The sequence below is a fragment of the Rhea pennata genome, chromosome 2 (genome assembly GCF_028389875.1).
Source record: "Rhea pennata isolate bPtePen1 chromosome 2, bPtePen1.pri, whole genome shotgun sequence".
Lineage (NCBI taxonomy): Eukaryota > Metazoa > Chordata > Aves > Rheiformes > Rheidae > Rhea > Rhea pennata.
The window spans coordinates 26,215,031-26,242,391 of record NC_084664.1 but is presented as its reverse complement, the minus strand read 5'-3'; the positions used below and the strand labels follow the sequence as shown (position 1 = coordinate 26,242,391).

Genomic DNA, 27,361 nt, shown 5'->3' with positions numbered 1-27,361 from the left:
GTACATGCCGCGTCCCTATTGGCTGCCTGTGGGCCATACCATTGTGCCGGGGGGAGCGGGGGAGGAGGGGTCCGGCGGAGGCCTAGCCTGCCCGCTCTGCTCACGGAGCTCTAGGGCGGAGTGGGCGCGCGGCGGCGGCGCCGGGCCGCGGGGCTGCCCGCCAGGATGTGGGGCAGCGGCAACCCCGGCGGAGGCGGAGCGGGAGTCGCTGCGGTGACGGTGGCTCTCAGCGGCACCCGCGACTGCTTCCTGCACCTGCCGTCCGTGCTGGCCTCTCATCTCCGCCTGCAGCAGGTACCGGGAAGGCGCCGCTCGGGGCCTGGGCGAAGGGTTGCTCCTGGGGCGGGGAGGATTATGGGAGAGCGGTCTCTCCTCTACCCCCGGCATCCCGTTGCCATAGCGATACGCAGCCCTGTTCTCCCTCGCTGCTGACGTCATCTCTCCCCTGCCAGCTGCGTTGTCGCCATGGTGACGAGGAGCGGGCGCCTCCCCTCCCCCCCTGCCGGCGGTGGGACCCCCCCCCCCCCCCCCCGGAGAAGCAGCTTGGTTGCCATAGCAGCGGGGAGCCCGCCTCCCCCCCCCGCCCCCCCCCCCCCCCCCCCCCGCCGGGGCCTTCCCCGCCCGGGCTGGCTGCAGGGTGCCCTGGGCAGCGCCGCGGGGCCTCGCAGCCGCGTCCTTGGCTGGGCGCTTCTGTGCGGCGGGGCCTCGTGCCGTCCCTGCTAAGGCCTGGGTCGGTCGCAGGAAGCGCCCCTCGCGTCTGAAATCGCGTTTCGCCCGTGGAAACGCGTGAAAGCCTGTGTGCGTCCATCGTGCCGGGTACAGAAGTTGGTAACTGAGCCGTTGGTAACACAACAGGCAGCGTGGGGGGAGGAAGCACCAGGTGAGCGAGCAGGTGAAGAGGGCAAAACTGGAAAGGACCTGGAGAGCAGAGCAGGAGTGCAATCCTCTTACACCTGCGGGCTAGAGTACGCGAACTCGGCGTACAGTCACGTGGAGATTCGGAAACGTAGCCTGTAATATTATCCTGACTTCCCACGGTCAAGGAAGACCTCTCACAGCAGTAAAAATTACCTAGGTTTGTTAAAAAGCTGCTGGTTTTCCTGCAGAGTGCTAGAAGAGGTGGTAGTGGGGCATCGGTAAAGTGCGGGGATGGACAGGTGCATGTTACAAAAAGTCCAGTATAGGTGTTAGCTTCATTTCTTTGCTACAGACTCTGGTTGTGCTACAATTCTGCCTTCAAGAGATAGGAGAAAGGAGTGTAATTTCTTTAACAGCTTGCAGTTTCCTCCTGTACACAGTTGATTATGGCAGGATTTTCTTATCTCACAGAATCAGCAAAATGGAAGTGTGTGAGCTCTGTGTAATCTTCATAGAAATAGCCTATGAAATGCCGTCTGTTGAATAAAAATATTAAAAGGTGGATAAATGATTATATGATTAGATTGTCTTCAGTAAGTCTATATAAGAATTAAATTTATTCAAAATCTAAATCTTATTGCAGAAGGTATTAGGTAACTGGATATTAAAATGGCCTAAGAAACTCAATTTCAAGTGAAGGGTAAAGCCCATCAAGAAGAACTTCAACTGAAAATACAAGGATGAGCTGCAAAATAAATCTTATGCTGAGTAAGAGCATCTTGGAACCATTATAGATGCTCTCCAAAAATACTTTCAGAAGTTACTAAAAAATCAAATAATATTTGAAATTAATGGGGTAGGAGTTGAGAGCAGAATAAAAACATCACTATATTAACATGAAAGTCTGTGGTGTATCCAAATCTTAAGTAGATTGTTGTCTATGTTACTTGATTTCATAAAGATAAGTCATTTTTGAAATAAATACAGAAAATGGCAGCAAGAATGATACAATGTAGGATACAGTCTTTCTTTATACAGAAATTGAATATATTAACTTTTTAGTTTGGAAAGGAGACATTTGAGAGAGGTTCTGAAAGAGATTTAGCACTTTGGTCTGAGTTTGTGTGACTTGTGAGCTTGTAATGCGATAACAGAGAGCATTTCAAAATGTTTAAGAGATTTCTACAAAGGATAACTGAAGACATTCTGGAAAGTGTGAAAAAGCCACAGGAAAGAGATAGAAATATAAGAAATGATCCCAGAATTGGAGTGATATCTGTTTTTGTAAACATGTAATAATGGTGCATTTTCATGCTCTCTACTTTTTCTTCAGGCGTAGTTACTTTCTTTTCTGTAATCCATCAAAACTGTTGTGAGTGTCTGTAGCTTGATGAGACCAATAAATCTTTGACTGTTTTTACTCAAACCTGACCGAGATTTTAGTACACTAAATTTTGACATTGAGTGCCTTAGTCTTTAATGATATTTAAGTTCTATTCGCACCAGAAATGGTGCAAGTTCCATTGCATAGAAATGCAACTTGCATTTTACTTTGAGTGGTGTATTTTTTTTAATGAATCATTTATATCAAATATGATTATAATTTGTTTTTTATGACCTTAATTTTGCAAACTCATGCATGTAAAATAAGTCTGCTTACTTATTTGTACAATAGTCTGGGCAAAATCAATATAACTTTTTTTAAATATTTCTCAGCTCATGGCAACACTCTTAAAGTCCATATTGAATTTATTAAAGTGCATATGAAACTTAATCATATACATATGTTCCCCCCCATGTGGGAAATAAGAGTGTGTAATTATATGTTTCTGTGGGGTATTTGATTGATAGCTTATTATACAGAAAAAGGGAAGAGGATATACTTAAAAACAGACTACGTAAGTGTTGAAAGCTGTTTAAACATTGAAACCACCAAGAAATTCTGTATTGGATGTCGTACAGATAGGCAACATGGAGAAGAGTTCTGAGGAAAGTCTTGGTGGTGAGGAAACTGACTGCACTAGAACTAAAAATTTTCTGTTACCTTTAATAGAAACATTGTAAACATTGTATATTATAGTTTTGGAATATTCATTGAAATTGAACATGTAAAAGCTGGAAAATATTTTGAATTCGTTTCAGCTCTCTGATCAGATATGTGCTTTAGTCTGAATAATAATCATTTTATTTAAGTTGTTTGATGCTAATTTATTTTATTTCTCTGATACTAATAGGGCCAAGCTGTGAAAGTTTCTGGTGGTCATCAGCCTATATTTTTGAGCTGGATGGAAATCAGGCATCGAGGTCACCAGGGTGAAAATATTGCAGAGATTAACAGGCAATTAGCAGAGAAACTTGGTATTACAGATGGAGAACAGGTTTGAAATGCAATTTCTTCTTTTCTTTCATTTTTCTTTTTTTCTTTTTAAATATGGAAAGTATAATGCAAGATCCCTGAAGACATAATGATTTACATCTTGTTTCATTTGGTCACTCAGGTCCGAGTTACTTCATTGATGTCTGTCAGATAAGAAGCATTCACCCTTGTGAAACATTTTTCAACCATGAAAAGATTTGTTCATAAAATCATTACAATTACTTAAATCATGTACAGATAGGCTTGTGGGTAGTTTTTTGCAGGGTCGAGCCACTCTCTGCAGTGACATTATTTTTAGGAAAACAGACTTTGAAGCAATTAAATAAGTTGGGAATTCTTTCATAAAAATATTATTCTGCCTGGTGTTCCTGTCATTTTTAAATAATTATTGACTTGCTCTGTATTTCTTCTTGTTTGATTTGCATTGGATTTGTATTGTCACCCTCTTATCCTCCTCCATCATATATCCCCATGTCCTCTTTTTTTGAATATTTAATTTAGCTTACTGTTTTCTTACTCTTGGACAGTGTTTTCAACTTCCTGTTTAAATGATTCTCTTAGTGCAGAGAAGTTGGACAGATGCCCAGAAGACAGCCAAAGATATCTGTCATGGGACTGTTAACATTTCAACATCCAAGATTTTTTTTTTTTAATTTTAATAGATAGAGTTAAATCAATGAGCGTAGAAAAGTACTATTCTTTGCAATGTTATTGCATCATATATTCATATATGCATAGTTTATTATGTGGTAATTTTTATTCAGCAAAATCACATCAGAGGACATGACTCAAAGCAGTGTATTATATTAGCATGTTTACTTTTTAACAAATATTTTCTCTCTAGAAAAGATGTGTCTATTTGCAGAACTGTAAGATTTACTAGTTCAGTGGCCAGGTAACTGGCCTTTTCTATTCTAACAATTAATAGCCTTCAACAGGAAGAAGAAAAAAAAAAAGTTGACAAAAAACTTTAGTAAAAACCTTATCCAGCTGTTGCCAGGAAATATTCATCTGAATAGCTGAATGACCAATTAGGTAGTTTCACTGTTTTTTTTGACTTCAAAAAGTGCATGTTTACTGTGTTTCACTTTCTGTATTTCTTCACAACTTTTGCTTCAAACTTAGGACGCACAAGAATTTAAAATCAATTGTTGCTTTTATAAAAACTGTCCAAATAAAACTATCTCTAGTTACCTGTCCTCTGAGAAATATTTATCTCAGGAGAAGTTTATTTAAGATTATTTTAAAATGTATGACATGATATTGTTTGAAATTTGTTATTTTTCTGTCCAACGGAACCTTTGGTAAAATTAGTTTTTGAAATATGGATTTAAGGTGCTCTGAAAAGACATATTTTCCCTAAGCCACAACAGCTTCTATCATTCTTTCTGATACACAGGATCTTAAAGCTGTTAGCTGTTTTGTGGAATTGGGGATGCTTTCTGTGAACCCTGATAAAAGAACTTTGTTTGTTTGTTTTCCCTCATTTGTTCAGCTATTTCTGCCTTATGTAAATTTGGGCAAAATTAAGTGAAACGGTACATTTTTTTAAAAAAAGTAAAAAAAAAAAAAAAAAAAAAAAAAAAAAAAAAAAAAGTTTGTGATCAAAATGCTTTCAGATGTATTGTTTTATATTAGCTGATAAAGTTCCTTATGAACTTCACATTCACTTGTGTTCATGGCACATCAAAGTGCCAAGCATACCCAATGCAATCCATTTCCAATACACTGAAATTTCATCTTCTACTAATAATTATATTTAGTGTCATTAGGACAATGTATTTTCAAAGTAGGGAAAACATACAGGGAAAAAGATCTCAGTTATTTGGCTGAATTTAAAATGGTGCTTTATTTATTTATTTATTTAAAAATAAGGAGTTAAATACATCTAAATAAATGGTTTTTCTTCTTGTTAGGTGTTCCTTGAACCCTGTTCACACGTCTCTTCCTGCCAGCAAGTAGAAGTGGAACCACTCTCAGCAGATGATTGGGAAATACTGGTAATAAAACTCTTCTGTTGTTCAGAGCCTCTTTCTTAAAGATAAAAGATTACAGGTATATATAGTTTTCAGCACAATCCCTTGTCCTTTACCTCCCCTAAGGAAACAATAATTTTCATAGTATTTTGTAAATGGTATATTAGAAAGAGGTATTTAAGTTTTTATCCTCAAACAAATCTTAAATATATATGAAGGGTTTCATTTCTAATGATACTAAATTTTTCTAGGAGCTGCACACTTCTTCTCTTGAAAAACACCTTCTTGACCAGATTCGAATTGTATTTCCAAAAGCCATCTTTCCTGTATGGGTTGAACAGCATACTCACATTTACATCAAAATTGGTAAGCAACAATGAAGGGCTTTGTGGCACTTCCAGAGGGTTGTTTCGCAAGAGCGAGTGCGTTCATTCGTGTTTTGTTTATATTCAGGTACACTTATGCCAGCTGCTCCTTATGGGAGATTAGAACCTCGCACGGAACTTTTGATATGCCCCAAAACACGGCAAATCGAAGAAAATCTCACCAGTATGCCTTCCACAGAAAGTGATGCTTTGCTCAAAAGATTTGTGAAAAATACCTTGGGCCAAGAAGAAACACTGAGGAAGCCATTGGCCAAGCAGCCTCACTTAAAGCCGGGAGTCCCTGAGCAGAGTAGCACTGACACAAACCTGATGCTTGGCTCAAATGTTCTGCCAAGTATTTGGGATTTTATAGGGAGCATTTTCTCTCGCACATCTGAGCAGAAACAGAAGACTGCGTGTGATAAAGATGAAATGAAAGCCTTCAAAGACACACTGCTGAATTTAATTCACATGGATTCCATTTTTAGAGTATGTCATTCCCAGCCACCCAGTGTACAGAATGTATCAGCCACCCATGCTTTCCTGAAATGTAATGCTATTCATATTTTTCCATGGAATTTAGAGTTTGTTGATCTGGAGCCAACTGCTGTAGTCTCTTATGGGAAAATTAGTGAGCTGCTCTCCCCAAGACAGCGTCTTCAGGAAGCTAAGCAAAATATGCCATTTGAAAAGCAAAAACATAAGACTAGCTCACAAGACAAAAATCATTCTAGTAGCAGTCAGGCATCCAGTGAGGAGTCTGTTGTTCAGATCGTTTGGAATGGGTTTGAAGATCTAAAGAGCGTCATAAAGCATGGCAGCAGCGAGGAAGCCCTGCATGTTGGAAGAGTTTGGGTCAGTTTGAATGTACTGTTTTCGGGTTTTTATCAGATATTTTCTTGCTGGATGATGGTGGAATTGGCTAGTTAACATGTAATTTGGGGATACAGGCTTGGTATACCTTTGAATACCTCCACCAATTTTATAGTTTCTTTTTAAATTCCGTTGCAGAGTACAACAAAGAAATTGGATCTATGATCAAATGTAGAGGTTCTGTTAGTGGCAAAGAAACTGAAATTATACTATGTATGCAGTATTATGCAATGCAATTGTTCTATTTTCTGATATTTCCTCTCTCTTTGCTTTTATTTTAACTATCACAGATTCCAGACGGTCTGAGAAAGAAACTACATATAGAAATGCATTCAGCAGTCCGAATTAAGTCAGTAGAATCTATTCCTAAAATTCCCGCATCTCTTACACTGCAACCCACACAGAACTTAGTGAGTTGATGTTCTTGGTCACACGTTTGTTTATATATTGAAAAATGATAATGTTGCTGTGGTCAGGAGTTCTTTTTCAATGTTGGTCTGGTTTTTACTTGTGTAAACTTCCAAACTTGATAGTTCAAATATTAGTCATAGATAGTAGCGTACATCATTCCAAAGGAATTTCTTTTCTGAATAATTACTTATTTTTTACTATGCAAGTCATTTAAGTTAAGAAAACATTGTGAGCTATTGAAACAAGGTTTATCTAGTAATATTATTTTATATTTCAATCAGTAATACTGTTAACATCAATCCACTGAACTTGGTTTTGCTTTTGGTAAATATTTTAATAAATTTTACATGTTACCTATAGTGATTTTTCTGTATAGTGGTGGTGACAGAGGTATCACAGACAGGTAGGGGCCGGAACTTCTGGATTTTGACTCCTACATTCTTCAAACTATTAGAGGAATGCTGTTAAATCACTCGGTCTCCAGGTATTCTCAAATTGTGAAGATTTCTATTGTCCATCTTGTTTCTCTTTGACGTTAGTGTCCTTGTTAACATGTTGTCATTGTTAAGGCAGAAGATGCGTTTACTGTTTGATTAGGTCTTCAGCAAGGTCTCAGGTGTAAACAGTTGCTGCCAAATAAGGGGTATCAACAGTATTTTTGCACTGGATCCTCATCTAAGATAGAGTGGTTCCAACCTAGCAAATTGTAAGGGTATAAATGTAAACCTATAAAAATGAAAAGAGAAAATCCTAAAGTTGAGACATTAATTTCAAGTCTTCTACGAGAAGACATCCTTATGCTCTTCAAACATTATAGTGCCCAGTAGAATTCCTTTTAAAAAAAATAAAGAGACAATTAAGATATCATTTTTTATGTGCGTTTTAAGTTTTGACTTCCTTTTAATGCTGACATTTTTTTTTCTCATGCTAAAAATTAATTTTCTAGAGTTACAGAAATCCTTTTAGTCTCCTCTAAGTGACACACATCCAACTGACTGAGTGGGAATTTGTGCCAAAAAGAACATACTAGCAGCAGTTCTCACATACTGAAAGATGTAGCTCTTGCATGATGTATTTCTTCATAACACGCAGTATGCTTGTTTTACTAAGACACTGGGCCTGATTATTTGCCATATTAGCTGCTCCTCAAAATTTTAATTACTGCTCTTCCCATCATTTCAGAGTTTATGCATAATCAGTTCTTTACCCCAATGTTATTCTATTTTGTTTTGGTATCTGCAGGTGGATGGTCAAATGTCTTCCTTTATTTATTTTATTTTATTAATCTTCGAGTCTTAGAGTTGAAATAAGTATTCTGAAAGTAATTTGCTGAAATCGTATGGAATAGTTGTGTGCTTTTATGTGTATTAAATGCAGAATTCTCCCTTCTTTTCCAGTTCAAATGTTTGTAGTTCAGGAAAAAACAGAAAAATATGAGAAGAAATGCAACAGCATCTCTCACTTTCCTTTGTGAACACTGCTTCTGTGATCTCAGCTGATTTCCCCTTTTTAGACAGGAATTAAGTTTCTGTGAGTAGGGACTCAGCAAAGATAAATGCTATAGCTCTGGTCTGGGGTAAGAGGTTTGATCTGTTTGCTTACCTGTTGAAGTTTGTTGTCAGTGTCCTCTGTCTAGAAGAGCCCCATGTGCTTTGCATAGGAAGCAGGGCGTACAGAGGAGAGAGAGGTGTAGTGAGTGCCCAGAGCATGTCTCGGGCAGTATCAGTGCCAGTACCAGTTACCAGTATCAGAGCTTGGGTGCTCTTTCAGACCCAGGAGCTGAGCAGTGCTCTTGGAGATGGTAGTACAGATGAATAAAACATGAATAAAAACATCTCGTCTCACATCAGTGTTGCAAGGGTAAAATCTTTAAAGATTGTGGAAGATCCAGTTGCTGTACTGAGTACTAGACAGGAACTTCTATAGAAAAGCTGTGGTAGAAATGGGGATTGTTGGCAAGGTGTTTTTTCTAAAAGAGTAAAGCTGTTAGCATTTCTTCCATCTCTGCTACCATGAGAGAAACAAATGCCCTATGAATAGAAAGAAAGTAAGTTTTGCTGGCTGATACCTTATTTTGTTGTTTTCCTCTTTCTCTTTTTTCCATTTAGCACAAAGATATACATGAAGATGATGTTAAATCTGCTTTCAGTTCTTGGCTGCAGAATTCTACTACTGATGATCTTCCCTGGATAATGACCAGCACAGACTGTATACATCTCTCTGTTAAAGAAAGTAAGGATGATACAGTCTTCTGCTGTTATTGTAGCTGTCTTATCTGTCCATTATGGAATTACATAGGCATTATACCTTCTTTAAATTTCTGTATATACCATTTAATTTAGCAGATACAATTTCAGTGATAAGAGGTAAGTGTGAATTATGCTGTAATAATGGTTAACCTTTTTATTCTTTAATTTCAGATTATCTTTTAGTATTTAAAATATATTATTCTGGTAATTCTTATGAGGAATAAGAATTTAATTTATGTGATGTTTTAACAGTTATTCATTTGTGTTTCTACAGGCATGGAGGAGTTTGTCCTTAGTGTAGTTCATCCTACTCGCACTGAAGAAAAGTCTGAGAATATTTTTGTACTGAGTCCCAGTTTGCTGCAAAAGACAAATATACAAGTAAATATCACATAATATCAGGTATCAAGTAACTTAAATTGTTACATTTGATTAAAAATATATTGAATTATATATAATGCATGTTGTTTTTAAAATAATGTCAGTCTGTTCATTAAATTATATCTGTATTCTCTGTATTTTGTAGCATGAGGCATTGATGAGAGTCCATGCATACCAGGCCAGTCACCGAATTTCATAATTGATATCAAACTCTCAGTAAAATCAATTAGCATAAAGTCACTTTTGTGCAAGTTTGAATATTCTGTCCTTGAACTTGGTTGTTTTTTCCTTAGTACATAAAGCATTGTAAAATCACAATGCGTCTGGCAAGAGCAATGGCTTTCTGTCGGAGATGAAGCATACTCTCCATCCAAACCTGCCAAGCTTGTGCTGCATTTTTAATAGTTTTTTTGTCCTTTGTCTCTTATTCTTTTGAGAAAGGAAAAATTTAAGTATTTCTGTTTAATACTAAATTTATTGTTTCCATTAATTCTAGTTGAACCCATGCCCATGACTCCAGGGTTATGGTTATTGTAGTGAGATAACATTTTTTCCCTTTTAAATTGATGCAGTTAAATTTTAGCAGAGAATGAAGGTGTCTCATTTGAGTGTTCAGAATAGAATTTTCCTCCAAAATTTAAAATTTCTGTTCAACAGAAGTAAAGCAAGAGCTTTATTTTATTGGTAATACGGAAGTGCAAGAAACTTCTACAAAGGATAAATCATGCTAGTGACTAGTACTAAGATGAAAGGGCAATATGCATTTCTTAATAGCAATGATGACTTTAAGTATCTCCTACCAGCCTGTTCCTATCTGCAGACCCTTCTGTTAGCTGTATTTGCCAGACCCATTTTTCGTATTAGCTCCCTGGTGAACTAAACTGAAAAAATTGCTTGCATGGGGGTAAAAAAACAGATGTTTTACCAAGCTAATTTTCTCAGATCAGTTTCCTGATCTGATTCACTTTCTTTCTTCATAAGTGCCTGTGCCAGCACAGCAGAGGAAAGGCATGGTATAAGGGAAGTGTGCCTACAGATAGGGAGCTGCATAATCTTGGGTAATCAGCAGGGAGTTAGACATCACTTTGCTTAACATCTCATCATGGTTCTCTCACTACATCATTATAAGAGTTGGACTGTATTTTGAAGATAACTATATTTATACCATTTTACCAATGCATCTTTATTTCAAGCAAATTAAATTCAGCAAAGTGCATATGCAGCATTCACAGAATCTAAAAAAGTATTAGTTACTTCTTTACCCCTTTTCTTTCTTCTCAAGTTACTGTTAATGCAAAGTAGTTTTTTTCTTTGTTGTAGGTTCTTTTACATCCTCTGACTAGAAAAGCTAATGGTGACAGCCAACCACCTGTGTGTGATACAGATGAGAACCTTCCTTATCACAAACTAAACCATCTTGGGTGAGACATTTTCATAGCAGAAAATACAGGAGGGAATGGGAATGAAAAAGAATTTGGTGAAAATGCACGTTTTTTGAAAGCTAAGCCAGATCTTAACTGCACACCTTTAAGTATCTTCTTATCTTCTGTCACTCAGCAGTGACCTTTAAATGAGTAGATGGGTGCTTAATTTTGTCCTCTGAATAGGCTTACTGAAGTGAATAGAAAACTTCACATGACTGATGCTATTCATGTACTAGAACGTTCAGTGTTTGACACTAGGATGTGGCTTCTCAGAGTTGCATAAGTTTCAAAGAAATAGTTCATTGGCTTGTGATGTTAAGTCATGGACAAAAGACTGCTACGTGGTATTTAGGAATACTGGGATTGTTGGGGAGGTTTTAGCTGGGATTTTCACATGAAGCAAAACTTAGGAAATATAGCAGTTCGTCAGTCCCCTTACTGACAAACTAGTTACTGGTTAAAACTAGTCGGTAGGCTTAATAGATGGGTATGTGTCTCAAATAAATTAACTCTTACCAGCTTTATCAAAGCTGTCAGGTATGGGAGAGAAATTCAGAATAGTATCTCCACTGATAAAAAGTTATAGTGTAAGCTCAACAGCTACTTTCTCATTATTCTGCTAGGTAGCCAGTGGCAGAGGTATCTTTTGGAAATAGCTGTAGGACATGCTGGCTCTTTCCTGGTTAGAAATTTAGTGATATGAAGAATGATTAACATTAGTAAAAGGAAAAATAGTGGTACTATGTAGCGAGCTTGAGGTAGGGATGGAGGAGAGGGAACACAAGAGACTTGGAGTGTCGTGTTAGTGTGCTTTAGGCAACTGAGGGGATTACGCTGAAGAGGAAATGAGGACTGATATGGAGTTAGTGTTGTGGAGGTGGGTAGGGGATGTTAGAAACCAGGCTTCACTCATTCATTCCATTTCTCATGAAATAACATACTTTATTTCAAGTTGAAGTACAAAACTGATAGCCTTGCAATTTGTAGACCTTAAATGTTTTGTCAAAAGTTACAAAGATTTAGAACAAGTGAAGAATTAAGTACGTCTTCATATGAACTATATGCTGCTTTATTTCTGAACCAGGCTGAGAAATTTTCTGACCAAGGTTTATTCCATTTTTACCATTTGTTAAATTTCTTAGTAAGTTGTTACTCAAACACTCAAATAGCTTAAGCACTGAAAAGCTGAAGTTAGCTCTGTCTTCTGAAATACACCTATTAGGGTGGTATAGAATGACTTAACCCTTTCCATGGTGGGGATGTTCTGCACTGTCTGTGCCCCTTATGTGTCATTATCTCACAATAAAGGTGTTACCTCTTCAAATTAAATTGTCTATACCCTTTTCTTTAAACCTTACTTTAAAATGTACTTTACGTTGTGACAACATTGAAATCTCACTATACTGCAAGCTATACCAATTTAGGTTATGTGTACTGATGCTGTCATAGACCACTTGATGTTTTATTTGGTGTGCAGAGGAGTGGACAAATTAGGAACCTCTTCCTTTGAACACATAAGCCACAGCCTTTTAGGTCGTCCTTTATCTCAAAAGCTGGCTGCTATAGCTGTGGGACTGCGAAATGGAGGAGTGCTTCTCACTGGAGGAAAGGTATAGAGTTTACTCTTTTCTTTTTTTTTTTTTTTTTTTCTTTGATACCATGTATTAGCATTAAAGAGCAGTGCTAAAAAAAAAGAGCAATTAGCTGGATGGACCTAACTCAGTAGTACATTATTGTATTTATATATGGAGAGGGAGAGAGAAGATGCACTTTAATATAAGTTCTTATTTTGTGTGTGCGTGTGTATATATATATATATATATATATATACACTTCTGATGAGAAAAAAGATCAATATGTATACAGCTTTCACAGCTTGTTAGCTTATGAGTACTATGACAGAAGGACTCTTCCCCAGAAAAAGAAGGAAATTTCTGTTACTTTTCATTAACCTGTAGCTTTTCATTTTGCAGGGAAGTGGAAAGTCAACATTAGCAAAGGCTATATGCAAAGAAGCATTTGATAAACTGGATGCTCATGTCGAAGTAATTGACTGTAAAACTTTAAGAGGTATGATAATATACTTTCATTCTCAAACATTTGCTGTGTGATGAAGCATAATTCTGACATTATCATATTTAATCTGTCTGAATAATTTTTCCAAGCTTATTGCAGAGCACATTTCCTTGTGAAAATAATGAGCATCTTTAAGTTAAAAAACATAATGAAAATATACCTACTGTAAACGTACTTATTTCATGTTTTACAAGATTCTGTCCCCCACACCACCACCAGCACCAAATTCTTGCCAATACTTTTGCCATATTTATTCCTATTTGTTACAAAAGAAGAACAAGTTACAAATTGAATTTTGTAGTTTTTTTCAGGTATGCGAACTGGAACAAATGTTATATTAACAAATCTTTAATATTTAAGAATATATATGATACCAGTGAAAGGATAATGAAAAGAAGGATCGAACAGCAAGCTGAAACTTTATTTATAATGGCATATTTACTAACCTAATGTATGCCAGCAATATTAATCTAATAGTCACGATTATAGATGATGGTAATGATGAACACATGAGAATAAGATTAACACTTAGATTTTGTGAGTTCAAAATAAATATGTTGCACCAAAGATGGAGGACAGAAGAGGACTTTTTTACTTTTTCATTTACAGGACTTTCTCCAACAATCTTGGTGTTGCAGAGCAAGAGAACACTCAACTGTTCATTTGGCTGTTATTTATGTATTTATTTATTTATTTTTAAATGAAGACCTCATATTGTATGACTCTACTCCTTTGCTCTTTTACAGTCCCTACTAAAGATCCTTGCTCCAGAGGAAGAAGTGAAAGACTGGTGAAGAGCTAGGTTGTTCTCCCTAGCCACTGAAACATCCCTCCAACTGAAAAATTCTAGCATCTAGTTTAGAGTGCCATTCTGCTTTTAACTATCCAGAATTTAGGCCTCTAGGTTCTTCCAGCAGTTAGTGTAAAGTGATTAATCCCATTCTAGGACAGGTGAGGCTCTCCAAGGTGAAAAACTGTTGGGAGAGGTGGCCTCCTTTCTTTACAGACTGTAGACACCAGTTTAAACTGGATTACTGGACTTATAAGGGTAAAGTCAAACTAGATTAATCCAAACATTGGAGTACTACCTGAGCAAGATTTAAGTCTTTTTTTCTTTTCTTGGTATGTTTTGTCACTAAGATTTTGTTTTTGTTTTAGGGAAAAGACTAGGAAACATAAGGAAAAGTATGGAAGAAGCTTTTTTAGAGGCAGCGTGGAGACAGCCATCCATTCTTTTAATGGATGATCTTGATCAAATTGTCGGAATACCTTCTACACCAGAGCATGAGAACAGCCCTGAAACAGTTCAAAGCAATAGACTTGCTTATGGTAATACTGTGCTACCAGTGTCTGGATAAAAATGTAATGCAGCTGAGAATTTCTTGCACCTGCGTTGTGCTATCCTAAGTGGACAATTCTGTTTACACCCTATTGCTTCTCAGACACTTAGTATTCCATGACAGGGATTCACAAATCATGGTATGTGGATCATTTGTACACTGTATCTGGACCACTAGCTGAGTCATTACCTCCACCACTGTGCACTGTGGAGCTAGGGATAGTTATTGTTAGAGATACTTACACCACAGTTGGTGATGGTAGAGCCTGTTGTCACTGCCATTGCCATTGGTAAAAACCTGTCAATACCTTTTTTTATATCATTGATGTTCTCAAATTTAAGTTGCAATTGCTTACAAATTACAGATGAATCTTTAACTGATAATTATTGATGAGATCAATATTATAATTGACAAGTTTATTATTAAAATTGATGCTGCTTTCTATAATTCTTATTTATAATTATACAGAGATATAAAAATGCTATTTATTAATATTCAGAACCAATTTTTAGCAGAATATGCAACTTCTTTATCATTCTACTTGATAAACTTAACTATATAAAGCTTCTCTTATTTTACAGTGTTACAATCCATAGATTTTTAAAAATAAGTTCATAATAACATGGATTACATTTTGTTCCTTTTTCTCTATAATTTAGCCAGTGATAAGTTGCAAAACAAAATATTCTGTAGGGAGAAGAGTTTAAAGATTGAATCTTGATGATTTACTTTTTTTTTGATTCTGTATTTTAAATCTGCATTCAGTTATGCCCGTATAGAATTGCCATATATAGAAGCCATAGCAGAAAAAAAAAATCTTCCAATTTTTAGCTCAGTTTGAGGTGGTTTTCAAAAATTTTTATTAAATTAGTTCTGAAGTTCAGAAACTCTTATCCTTATTTCTGTTTCAAAAACATGTACTTAAATTACTTGCAGAATTGTTGGAGTTTCTTGTTGTTTTATTTACAATTATAATGCATATGGAAGAGTTTGAGTTTTAAAAGAGTATTCCTTAACAGTCTACCGTGCACCCATAAATTTCTTTGACTTCTGAATATTATTTTTTTCCTTGATTACTTACTTTTTAGGCTTAAGATCTATTTGTATTCTTCTAAATTTCCTTTTTTTTCTTCAGAGAGGAAAAATATTTCCAGAGCAGCGTTCATAGCAGAGAAAAATCGCGTTTAATATCTTGTGGTGGGCATCATCAATGATGTTATAAACTTAGCCTTTAAAGACCATTTCTGATGGCATTTTAAAAATGGAATGTTTAATAATAAATACATAGAAAATAATTTTTTTAGCAGACACGAAAATAAAGCAAATATATAATTTTATTTTGTATGCTCTAATACTGCTCTTCAGTGCAGTAGAAATGCTGAGTATCAAATATGAAATCTTTTTTTTATTTTGCAATTCATGGAGCAATGTCTTATTTGTCTAGTTTTAAAAGATCTGATAAAAGAAGTTGTTTCCATGGGGAGTTTGATTGCATTAATTGCCACAAGCCAGTCTGAACATTCCCTACATCCTTCACTGGTTTCAGCTCAAGGAACTCATATATTTCAGTGCTTCCAATGTATCCAATCTCCAGATCAGGTAAATTCAGCCATTTAGTAATTTGGTTAAAATATTGTTTGCCTTCCCTGCCAGCCTCAAGTACAGTTCTGGAGCAACTACACAAACGGAAGTTCTTTCCTGATACTTAGCTATCTCTGATTTTTTTTTTTTTCATAACAACATATGCAAAAGTAATCCAGTGAAAATGCTTAATATTTAATTAGCTATTTAAAAGTAAGATATCCAGTCTAAATTAGTTGGCTGTACTCTATTTATCCTCAGTGTAGAAAAGAGGATGTATCCAGAGGACACTTCAGTCCAATCTAAAACAAGTTAGGTAGGTGACAAACCTAACTGAACTGAGATTAACTGCTCCCTGGAAATGCCTGCCTCCTTGTTACTTATCAGGGGATCATAGACAAGCAGCTCTGAAAAGGTATGTAGACCACTCCAGTTAGATAAATAAGTTTAAACTTAAATGCATTTTTTTCACTCTTCCAAAGAATAAGCATTTCCATGTGATGTGTATTTTTAAAATGTTACTGGAACTAAATGTTGATTTATGACAAGGGTTTGTCTTTTCTGTATTAATTTTATCCCTCTATTTTTGAATATAGGCCATTTTGCAACAATATAAAGGAGAGGGCAAAAATAAACTGAGTATATCTTTTTCTCGGCAGGAGAAGGTAGATACTTTGTGCCCCTGCATTCTTTAATGGCATGACACATTTATAACAACTCACTGGTATCAACAGTAGTTCCTAGCAGGGGGAAGGCATATTTTATGACTATTATTGTTGGATTTAAGGTAACTGTGGTGAAGTAAATATTTCAAGTTGTAAAAATGGTGATTTTATTGAAATTCAGCTGAAAAACTAACTTTCGTTTATGATCATGCCTTCTCAGGCTTTCTTGTTTGAGGGTCTGATGACATGTAAAAGGTTGGAAGAAAATTTAGTAACTTGTATGCATGCACTTTCTGAACTTTTAAAATCCATATAGCCAGAAAATTTGATACACTTTTGCTGTGTAATTCTACTTTTTCAGAATCAAAGATCTGAAATGCTGTGTTCCATATTAAAAAATAAATTGAATTCTGATATAAAGAAGTTTTCTGATCTTGACATCCAGTATATTTCAAAGGAAACGGAAGGTTTTGTTGCTAGAGATTTTACTATGCTGGTTGATCGTGCCATTCATGCCTGTATTTCTGACAAGAATGTATATGAAAATGGAGGTATGTTGACAACAAAATCTCTATTTCATAGTTTTACTCCTGTTATACAGCACCTGTGGAATAACAAAGAAATGAAAAAACAGCTTTTGTGTTTCTTCATGAAAATGTATTTAAATGTTTATTATGAGGAACTTTTTATTGATAGGCTATGGGTGTTCTTTTCTGTTCAGTGTTTTTTATCATTCTTTCTTTAAAGCAGAATTGAATCTGTCAACTGTGGATTTTCAGAAAGCTTTAAAAAATTTTACTCCATCAGCTCTGAGAAATGTCAACCTTCATAAACCTAAGGATATTGGCTGGGACAAAATTGGTGGCTTAAAAGATGTACAGCAAATACTCATGGATACTATCATGTTACCTGCCAAGGTACTTGCTTCTTTTAAGCCAGTTACTTCAGTTCTGTACATATTGTTGTTTTGGGAAAATGGACTTTCAATGTGCAACATGACCTTTTACAGGAAGAAGACTGGTATAATTTTAAGCTACTTCTCAGTCTTCAGCAGTCTTGAGCTACTGGAAAGCTTTCTTCTTCCCCTTCCCTCTCTGAGGTGTAGAGACAGTGGCTTGTGCTTTTCGCCGGATGAACTGTTGCTTTAGAATATTGCACTGTTGCATCTTCTGCCTGGCATTTTCTTAACATCATCCTTTGCTACACCCTCTGCAGGGCTTAATATTAGGCTCTAAAGATAACATTTCCAGCTGTCTTCAGTACTTCTGGTAGAGGAGTACCCTTTTTTGGATGAATACCAATCCCTCAATTCTGCCTTATACCACTGTGACCCTTCTGACTTGCTTAGAGCTTCCAGCATTGAGATGAGTCATCTATTTCAGTTGTCAAAGAAATGACTGAACAGTTTCTTCGTAATAGACAGCATTTTTACTCCAGAGTTATATACTTTGATTGTATCAGTCTGTTATCTAAACAGGAATTCAGAAGTACCAGACTGGACCTTTAAAGCTCTGGTACATCTCTATTCTGTCCTTCTTGGCAGAAAGTGCTAGTATTTATATTTTAAGTGCCTGTGAAGCCTAGGAATTCACTTCAGACCCAAGGAAAGTAACAACAGTCCAGACAAGCTCTTGTGATAGTAATACAAATAAAGGAGTTTAATGACATTCTTTTGAGAAGTAAGTTAACACTAGTTACAGGACACGCAAAATAATTACATATTTTAGAACACATCTTGTTGACATTCTTTTCTAGTATCCAGAATTATTTGCAAACCTGCCCATACGACAGAGATCAGGAATCTTGCTGTATGGAGCACCTGGAACAGGAAAAACATTGTTAGCAGGAGTAGTTGCTCGAGAGAGTGGAATGAATTTCATCAGCATCAAGGTAGCAAACTATTGAATGACTGATTTGATTTATTAACTGATAGAATAGTTCAGCATAATAGCTGTGGGTGTGTGCTTGTAAAGACAAAATATCAAACTAAGACACTCTCGTTTGAAGTGTAGGATGTCTCCGGATATCCAAGTAAATTGTCTTCTGGAGCTTCACATTATTATCACAAGGATTTTTTTTTTTTTGTATAAATATTTATTAGGCAGAATTACACATTTTTTGTTAGATATTCTTAGTTTCTCAATTGTTATAGAAAAAGCCTGTTTTTTTGCTTCACAGGACAATGTAGTTGGGTAATGTGTTTTAAATGTATTTTCAAAACACATTTGTAAATCACTGTCTTGTGATACTGTAACACATTTTCTGATATAGTTAAAAAAAAAAAAGTGGAATTGATTACTTGAGAATTAGTTGGGGTGACTGAAAGGTTCTTTTGACTCATTTAGCAACCTTTGCTCTCTTATGCTAAGATTCTACTCCTTTGGTTAGAACAAAATTCATTCTAGTCTGTAAAACCTATGCTGATAGTGAATTACAAGTTGAGACTAAGAAACTTATAATGAATGTTTTCCTTTTTCCATTTTTTTTAGGGACCAGAGCTGCTCAGCAAATATATTGGAGCAAGTGAGCAAGCAGTCCGAGATATCTTTAACAGGTTGAATCAGTGAAGATTTGTGATGTTATCGGTAGATTTTATTGGTTGAAGCTACGTAGTGTCCTAGGAAATAGATCACAAGGTCACAACCAGATGCTCATATCTTAGCAAGCTCAACTTGACCTTTTTTTTTTCTTTCCCTGAAGAGAGCATTTCAGTTCAGATTAGGAGTGCACTTTTGATGCCAGTCTCCCGGTTGTCTTCATTTACAATGCTTGGTTCACAAACAGAGCTGTCTTGGAGATTATGTCCTGAATTCCTTTCAGATGTTCCCAGGAGCCCTCCTAATGTACTCTATCCATTACTGAGCATTCAGTACACAGGACTTAGTGTTAGGGTCCCCAGTACCAGCTGTACTAGCTCCTACTGGGTCTCTCTGCTTGCTAATACAATCATACCCTATATATCCTTTGCTTTTCATGTAGTTTATAGAGTAGACTCTATTTGTTAGAAGTACTTCAGTCAAGACCTCGTCTGCAGTGTTTTGATTTTAAAGGTTCCATGTATAGTAAAACAACAATTGTGTTCTTCAGAAAGGAAACTATGAAGCATATCATAAAAATGAACAGTGTTCCATAGGAGTCCTGTTCTTCAGAATATCTGTTTTCCACAGAAAACAGGTTTCCTGTCCTCTATTTTAGAACATGTCTAGCGGACATTCTTTTCCAGTATCTGCAATTATTTCCAAACCAAAAATCAGTTGTCATTAATATTTCTAAGCAGTTTTACTTGAGACCCAAACATAAGCAGAGTTTAAGTAAGTATTGCATTTTCTTTTAGAGCTCAGGCAGCTAAACCTTGTATTGTTTTCTTCGATGAGTTTGATTCTATTGCTCCTCGCCGAGGTCATGACAACACAGGAGTTACAGATCGGGTGGTTAACCAGCTGCTGACCCAGTTAGATGGCGTAGAAGGCTTACAAGGTAATAATTCATCTGCGTGCCCCCTTTTTAGGCAAGAAGTTAGCAGATGTTAATGATATTTTTATATGGTTTTCAAAGGGGTTTATGTGCTTGCTGCTACCAGTCGCCCAGATTTGATTGATCCTGCTTTATTAAGGCCAGGTCGACTGGATAAGTGCGTGTATTGTCCACCTCCTGATCAGGTAAGGAAATTACTTTAATTACACTCCTCATCCTTCCACTCTAATGTAAAACATTCAATGAGCTTTATTCTTTTTTTGTTTTGTGTCATTACCAAACCTGAACAAGGTGGACTTGATCACATAGCTCCAGTTATACAGACAGTATAAATCCACTAGTTCTAGTGGTATGTGCCAATATTTTGGTATAAAACTAGCGAAAGACAAGGCTGTTTACCACTGTCTTCAGGACCATTGATCTTAGGCAGGGTTTGGATCAGGTTTTTAAAGGCTGTACAGCATCTCTCTGATTCAAAATTACCGTTGTTAGTTTTCAGATTATTTGGCAGTATTCAGATTTCAGATCAAGTTAACAAGTACCACGTAATTTCATTCTAAAACATATGTAAAGAAGATAATCCCATGCAATAAGAACATAGATACATTCTAACTCTTCTCAGGTTTTTTTACATCTGGTTTAGGACATTATCCTTCAGGTGAACAGAAGTGTTTTCCACTTTAGCCATACATCTCCTTTTAAAGGAAATATAGGTAGCAGAGTTCAGCTTTTATGGCATATATAAAAATCCCAAGTATTAACTGTGTAACGAGAGACATTTATTTCTCTGCATGTATGTTTGCTAGTATTTGTCTTAGATGCTTAAAGAAAATGTAACAAAATTTATGTCTATATTTTAAAGATTGATTACTTTACAGTAGCTCCTCTGTGTACTATTAAGAGGGGTAGAATATCATTTAAAATATATTCCCTCAGATGGGAAGGTGCTTGTGAGGGACAGGGTCAAAGCACTATCTAGCGATCAGGAGATGGAAAATAAGATTGCTTTACTGACTTTATTTTTTTCTCTCTCCCTTCTTACAGACTTCACGTTATGAAATCTTAAAAGCTCTCAGTCATTCTCTGTCTCTGGCAAAAGATGTGGACTTTCAGTTTTTGGCAGCAAAAACAGAACATTTCACAGGGGCTGACCTAAAAGCCTTATTGTATAATGCCCAATTGGAGGCAGTTCATGCTAGTTTGGGTTCAGGCTTACCACAGGTAAGTAAAACTGATATAAAAGATGTCTCTGTTCTTTTTGTTTTGACATTTTTGTGTTCGAAAGGATTTTTTTTTTACCCATACCTTTTTAGCAAAATTTCCTTTAATAAGATTTTCTTTTCCTATATTTCTCTACAGAGGATTAAAATCTTACTGTATGTTTGCAGGTTAACATGAGAATGCTGTCAAAAATTAGTTTAAATGCTTCTTAAACACAGATTTTGTAACCTTATAAATAGTATTTAATGCTAAATAGATTTATTTTAGCTAGATCTGTTTATCATTGTTGCAAGTAATGACTGGCAAGACACATTCCTACATCACTTTTTGTATGAAAAATACCTTGAGGATCAACTGAAAGGATCCCACTCAAAGTTTTTAGGAGCAGCTAGCTAATTCAATTTTGAAGTGACATGTTTTGAGGGGAGGAGGAGGGAGAAGATCAGTGGGTTTTATGGAGTTGTTGCAACAGACTGAGAGTGAACTGAGGTCAGGGGAGAAGTGAGCAGAGACTGGTGACATCTTACAAGGTATCTTATCTACTCTGGTTTGTTTCCCAGGCATCAGCTAATACATACCCATGCTTCTGAGGTACTGAATTGCACCTTTGGTTCATCTCTCTCTGGTGGAAGAGGCAGTTTTCTGCTCTTCAGCCACCTCCACTCACCTTGTCAATACCTGTCTTTGCCTGGTCCCTCTCCAGTTAGTACCAAAGAGAAGGACTGGGCCAGGCTCTCAGCTCCTTTTTGTCCCTGCTGTTGCCAAGGGATGGGATGGGATTCTGAGGATGCACCTCTGTAGTGCTGGGATGCCTCTCCAACCTACCTCCCTAGCCATCCCTCTACTGTAGTGTCAACTCAAGGAGAATACAAAATTAAGAGATGGGAATAGACTATAAAAGATTCATGTGTCAGGTGAAGGCAAAGAGGACAGTTCAGTGTGTCAAATCTGTCCTTACACTGCTACCAGTTTTTGTGTGCATTCATATAACATTGTTTCCAAATGCTGTTTTGCTGACCAAAGTTAAAGGAACAGTTATAGGAACACCTGATGATTTTGCATCAAGTGGAGGCCATTGTCTAAAGCAACAGTTGTAGTTTTCATACCAGTGCCTTCAATCTGTTGACCGTGACTAAAGTTGTATATGGCAGTTGAGCACTGTAAAGGTGACTCACCGCAATCTCCTAGACCACTTTACACAAGATACTAAATTACTTGGTAGGGAGTGGTCCAGCTAGAAGTAATATAGTTTTACAATTGAGAACATGCATGCAATTTCTTAATGCTCGTTGTTACTTAGTGAGATAGTTCACAACTTAAATAAAACCTTAAGATTTTTCTCCTCAAATTATTGTTCCACCATGAAGATGGAAAGTTCTGCTTAAAGATGCTGGATTTTCTCTGCAAAATATTTGAAAATGTTTTCTTAGAGAAGGAAGGATGGCTAGAATCAACTGCAAAATAGATGTTTTCATTTAGATTATCTATGAAATATTTTAACATATTTAACACTCACAATGCAATTAATTAACCTCTAATGTTCTGTTCTTACTCTGTCACAGGACTTTGGTTCTAATTCAGACAGTGACATCAGTCTCTCTTCCATGGTTTTTCTAAATCACAGCAGTGGCTCAGATGATTCAGCAATAGATGGAGAAGCAGGGCTAGAGCAATCTCTTATTTCCCTAGACATGTCTGAGTTGCTTCATGAAGATTCAAGGTCTAACATGTATCGTCTTTATTTTGGAAGCTCTTATGAGTCAGAGCTAGGAAATGGAACTCCTTCAGAACTGGTAAATTAATCTCTTCCTTATATAATATGTATTTATTTCAAAACTTTCGTGGTAGGGAGGAAAATATTTTTAATTTTCTTTATGCTGTAGTATCATCTGTGAAGCAGAACAACTTAAGTAGGCAAGTGGTATGAATTTATAAAAATACAGTTATGTCTGCTTTGTTCTTCAAACTGTCTCCATTCTGCACCTTGTGGCCTTCATTCCCTTTCGGGATGAAGAGTACAGGATGTTCTCTAACAAAATACATGGACTTCTCTACAACTATACAGGACTTCTACATTAAAATCCAAACATGCTGCTTAATCCTTTGTAATCAAGCAAACTGTATGCTTACTAGATCTTACTGTCTGATCTAACGACTTGTTCCCTTCCAAAGCGTATTAGTAAAACAGTTTTTGGTTAAGTATTTTTTTTATTATTAAAAAGTTTTATTACTGAACAGTCATTATTCAGTTCTCTTAAAACTAATTCATAATATTGAGAATCAGCAAACATTTTTCAGTTTCCAGTAGACTGCGCATTAAGAAATAATCTGTGACCAAATGATTGTGTCAGCAACACCAGAAATGTCTTAGCTTCCACTGTTGCTCTTAAGAAGCACAGCTTCAATTGTGGAATTACATTGCACAGAAACCAGCACGTTCTGTGGGTGGTCTGGAGATGGGTGTGTGCTGGCTGGCTAGTCAGCACCCACATAGTGATCAGCTCTCCTGGCTGCCAGGTAGGCTAAACAGAGTATGCTACCTCTGAGCTCCTGACAATGAACAGGTGACTTCAGAGCTTGCATGTGATCCACGGGACATATGCTTTAAAGATCTACTTTAGAACATGAATTAATTACAAGTAGTTATCAAGGGAGCTAGAATCCTATTTTCAAAACTGGCTTGCATTCTTAAAGCCAAAAATAACATCTTGACATTGGAAAACTAACTACTGACTGCTAAATCTTGTAAGGTGCTTTTATATGTTTTATCTTGCAGTATTGATGATAGTGTTTCATTAATGTATCTTTAGAGATGTCACTTAATGAAGTTCTTCAGCAAGGTTATAGAGACTTTGATCTGTTGTTGAACTTGAAAGTTGCATATTTTATCAAGTGCACAGAGAATTTGCAGCTGATGAGTATTTAAATTGTGAGTCATTCCAAAGCTGGCTACATAAACTTTTTCAGAAGTACTGATTTTCATATGGAAATGAAAGAATAGACTTAATAGACCTTTTATTTTTTGAGATATACCATTGCAAAAATATCTATCTTTTTCCAAAGATGGGATACTTTCTTTTCAATTTTATGTTCTCTATAAAATGTAAGTAAACTAACGTAAAACTTGCCTCAAAAAAATCTAACTTACCTCAAAAATGTAGGTGTGTGACTTCTTTAGAGAACATGCTCTAGTTAGAGCAAGCTTATACTGAATTAAGTTTATATAAAAAGCGAACCAAATCTAGAGTGCTCTTTTGAATCCATAATAAGTTAGTGTATTTCTCCATGTTGTCCATTTAGAGCTCTTTGTGTCTCTCTGGACCAAACTCCATAACTCATGACTTAACCAGCACGAATCAAAGAGACACAGCATCATTACAACCTTTGATGCTTAGAACAGCTTCTCAAGAAGGCTCCCAAGAAAATAACCAGGAGCAAATAGAGCAGCTGAGGACAGAAATCAATGCTGCCAAAGCCAATTACAGAATCAAGAGTGGAGTATGGCAATTTTTTCATATTACTTAATCTTAACATTTTTTTATTGTTTCCTCACATTTCTTGGTATCTTATTTCTGCAATAACATTAAATAAAACATAACAAAAAAACCCCAAAGATAATTGATACCTAGTCTGAGGAAATAAGCCAGATGTTAACATTCATGTAACTTAAAAAGAAGGTTATTTTTATATTATTAAATGGGGATGAGGGGAGCTGTGATTGTACTTCTAACACATTTTATTATACGTGTAATGGAAAAGTCTGAAAGTTATTGATATTCATGTAACTGTCTTCTTTCCCTTGGTAATTTTTTTGTTGTCTATTCGTGGCTCTGTTTTCAAGGAGGACAGCACCCTTAATCAGTCAGCGTTCATGAAGAACACTGTAATTATTACCCAATCCCATCTGATGACTGCACTTGAGGGCATAAGACCATCCATTAGCCAAGGTGACTGGAAGAATTTTACTGAGCTGTAAGTATACAAATTTTTAGCAATTGTGAATTCAATGGAGATTTGGTCATTTCACATTTCTTATTTATTAGGATGGGATTGGCAGAGGAGTTTAATAGCTTTTGATGGCGCTTTTTTTTTTTTTTTTTTTTTAAATACTAAGATAAATACTAGGAAAGGAAGAATATTTTACCAATACATTGTTTTATTGTTTATGCAGTGTAGGATCCTTGTCACAGAGTGGCACACAGTTGTATTGTTATGAACTATACCAGTATTAAGGGGGGTAGGGGAAGGAATCCTGTCCCAAACAGTATTTAGGCAACATAGACAAGAAATAGGCAGGAGAGCACCAGGAGACAATCACAGAATATTCCTGATCTTGCTGACTGCTTTATAAAGTTAAGCTATACCTGCATTTAGACTATTTGTGTTAATACTGACTATATAAAAATAACTTAGGAGGTGATTTCCAAGGTTGTTAAGGGAAGATGTGTTTTTTTTTCTCAAAGGCACAGTAGAGCTTTAAAAATGGAAATAACTGTAATTCATGGGACAGAGGTTAATGAGGAAAAATCCAGGGTAGCAGGGTAGTTAAGAACTCTTTAATTTAGTCTGTTTCTTATATGAATACTTCATTGTTCTTTAGGTGATCAGTGTTCCTGTTTGGTTCTTATAAGGTATTTTTCTCCTGTGTATAAATGCTGTTTGCTATGGCTTTTGAGTGTGTTCTGGCACTCTCAAGGTTCTTGCACTTCATTCTGAAAGGCTTAAAGATGAAGGAAACTGCACTTATCTTTCCCAGTATCTGTGACTTCAGATTATGAAATGTGCAATGGCTACTTTACTGACTATGCGGCCATCTCATTATTATGTTCGTTAAATAGTTTTAGCTTAACAAGGTTATTGTAATTTGTTTCAGTTGATTTGCCAAGTCTTAATGCCACGTCTTACCTGCTGCCATGCTGTAGTGGTCCCTGGGATTTTCAAACTGCTGTTTGTTGACTCTCCGCAGTGGCCATTGTAGTACCATGTTTGAGGAAAAGGCACATTGTTTTTGAGTCCTCAGAACATGTTCCCCAAAAAATACAAAAGTAATCTGCAAAAGCATGGACATTTTGTTACTGAAAAGGAGAACTTGTTTCCTTACATTCCAAAATGACTGGAGTGAAAAAATTGGAAGTTGGCGTGAGAATGTTCTGTTCAGCTTGTTCTTTGGACAAGACGACTATTAAGGAGTGGTCTTCTCAGCTGATAAGTACTTCTTATGGCAGGGGAAAGAAGGAAGGGACAGGAAAGGAGAACTAGATATGCTTCCCAGGAGTCTGTATTACCATGTCCTCTCTACTCCACTCCCTCTCCTCCCCTGCAAAAAACAAACAGAGCAGCAAACACTCTGGATTAAATTAGTGGGTTAAAACTCTCACAGGTTTTTAGATCCAGTGATCATCTGGTGTGAGGAATGCAGTCTTCCTTTCAGTGCGAATATGCAGTTCTATGTTGTATTAATGTGTATCTGAAGAGGCATTTGCAAACAAAGGTGTTTTGTAATAATACACTAATACATTTTTCTGTTTCCAGGTATGAAAATTTTCAGAATCCCAAGAAGAAGAAAGGACAAGTTGGTTCAACATTCAGCCCAGGACAAAAAATGACTCTAGCATAGTAACTTGTATTATGCTTGTAATAACTAAACTGTAACTGGAAATGATAAATATCAGCCTGATATTTAAATGAGTAGATCAGATTATTTATATCCATATAGATTTATTAATGCAGCAATTGAAAATAAGTTTCTTTTAAATTTAAATGCTGTAAAATTATTTCACATTTTACGTTGAAGAAAATTCCTTCCTACAGACTGATATTAAATTTCTTGAGACAACATTGGCTACATTATATCCAGTAGTTTATTTTGCAAAATTTTAAATTTGACTTTTTTTATCAAGATACAATTACTAGAAACTAATAATGATTTCCCATCCCTATTTCCTCAGTGCAAATACATGTTTTCTTCAAATCTCTTTTCCAGATCTCTAAAGCAAACTTATCAAAATTCTGTCTTTGGAAATTGTAAAGCATTTATACATTTTTTTTTTTTTTTTTTTTAAAAAAAAAATCACTGCATCTTGTTTTCTG

At 36.3% G+C, this 27,361-nt stretch overlaps 1 protein-coding gene across 3 annotated transcripts; it reads left to right on the top strand.

Annotated features, from left to right (window-relative positions):
- Positions 1-61: 61 nt before the first annotated feature.
- Positions 62-26,950, top strand: PEX1 (peroxisomal biogenesis factor 1). Of its 3 annotated transcripts, none has more exons than XM_062569116.1 (24): positions 62-294; positions 3,093-3,236; positions 5,152-5,235; positions 5,463-5,577; positions 5,665-6,431; positions 6,740-6,859; positions 8,969-9,092; positions 9,384-9,490; positions 10,811-10,911; positions 12,392-12,524; positions 12,888-12,984; positions 14,149-14,319; positions 15,775-15,929; positions 16,938-17,127; positions 17,327-17,493; positions 18,332-18,466; positions 19,066-19,099; positions 19,991-20,053; positions 20,132-20,235; positions 21,095-21,271; positions 22,834-23,064; positions 24,572-24,769; positions 25,113-25,243; positions 26,804-26,950. In XM_062569116.1, the coding sequence occupies exons 1-24, from the start codon at positions 166-168 to the stop codon at positions 26,886-26,888; spliced, it is 3,762 nt and encodes a 1,253-aa protein (XP_062425100.1). In that variant the 5' UTR covers positions 62-165; the 3' UTR covers positions 26,889-26,950. The 3 variants fall into 3 exon arrangements, with proteins under 3 accessions (XP_062425100.1, XP_062425099.1, XP_062425101.1); XM_062569115.1 differs by having other exon boundaries at positions 19,066-19,130; positions 19,911-20,053; XM_062569117.1 differs by lacking the exon at positions 24,572-24,769 and having other exon boundaries at positions 19,066-19,130; positions 19,911-20,053.
- Positions 26,951-27,361: the final 411 nt, after the last annotated feature.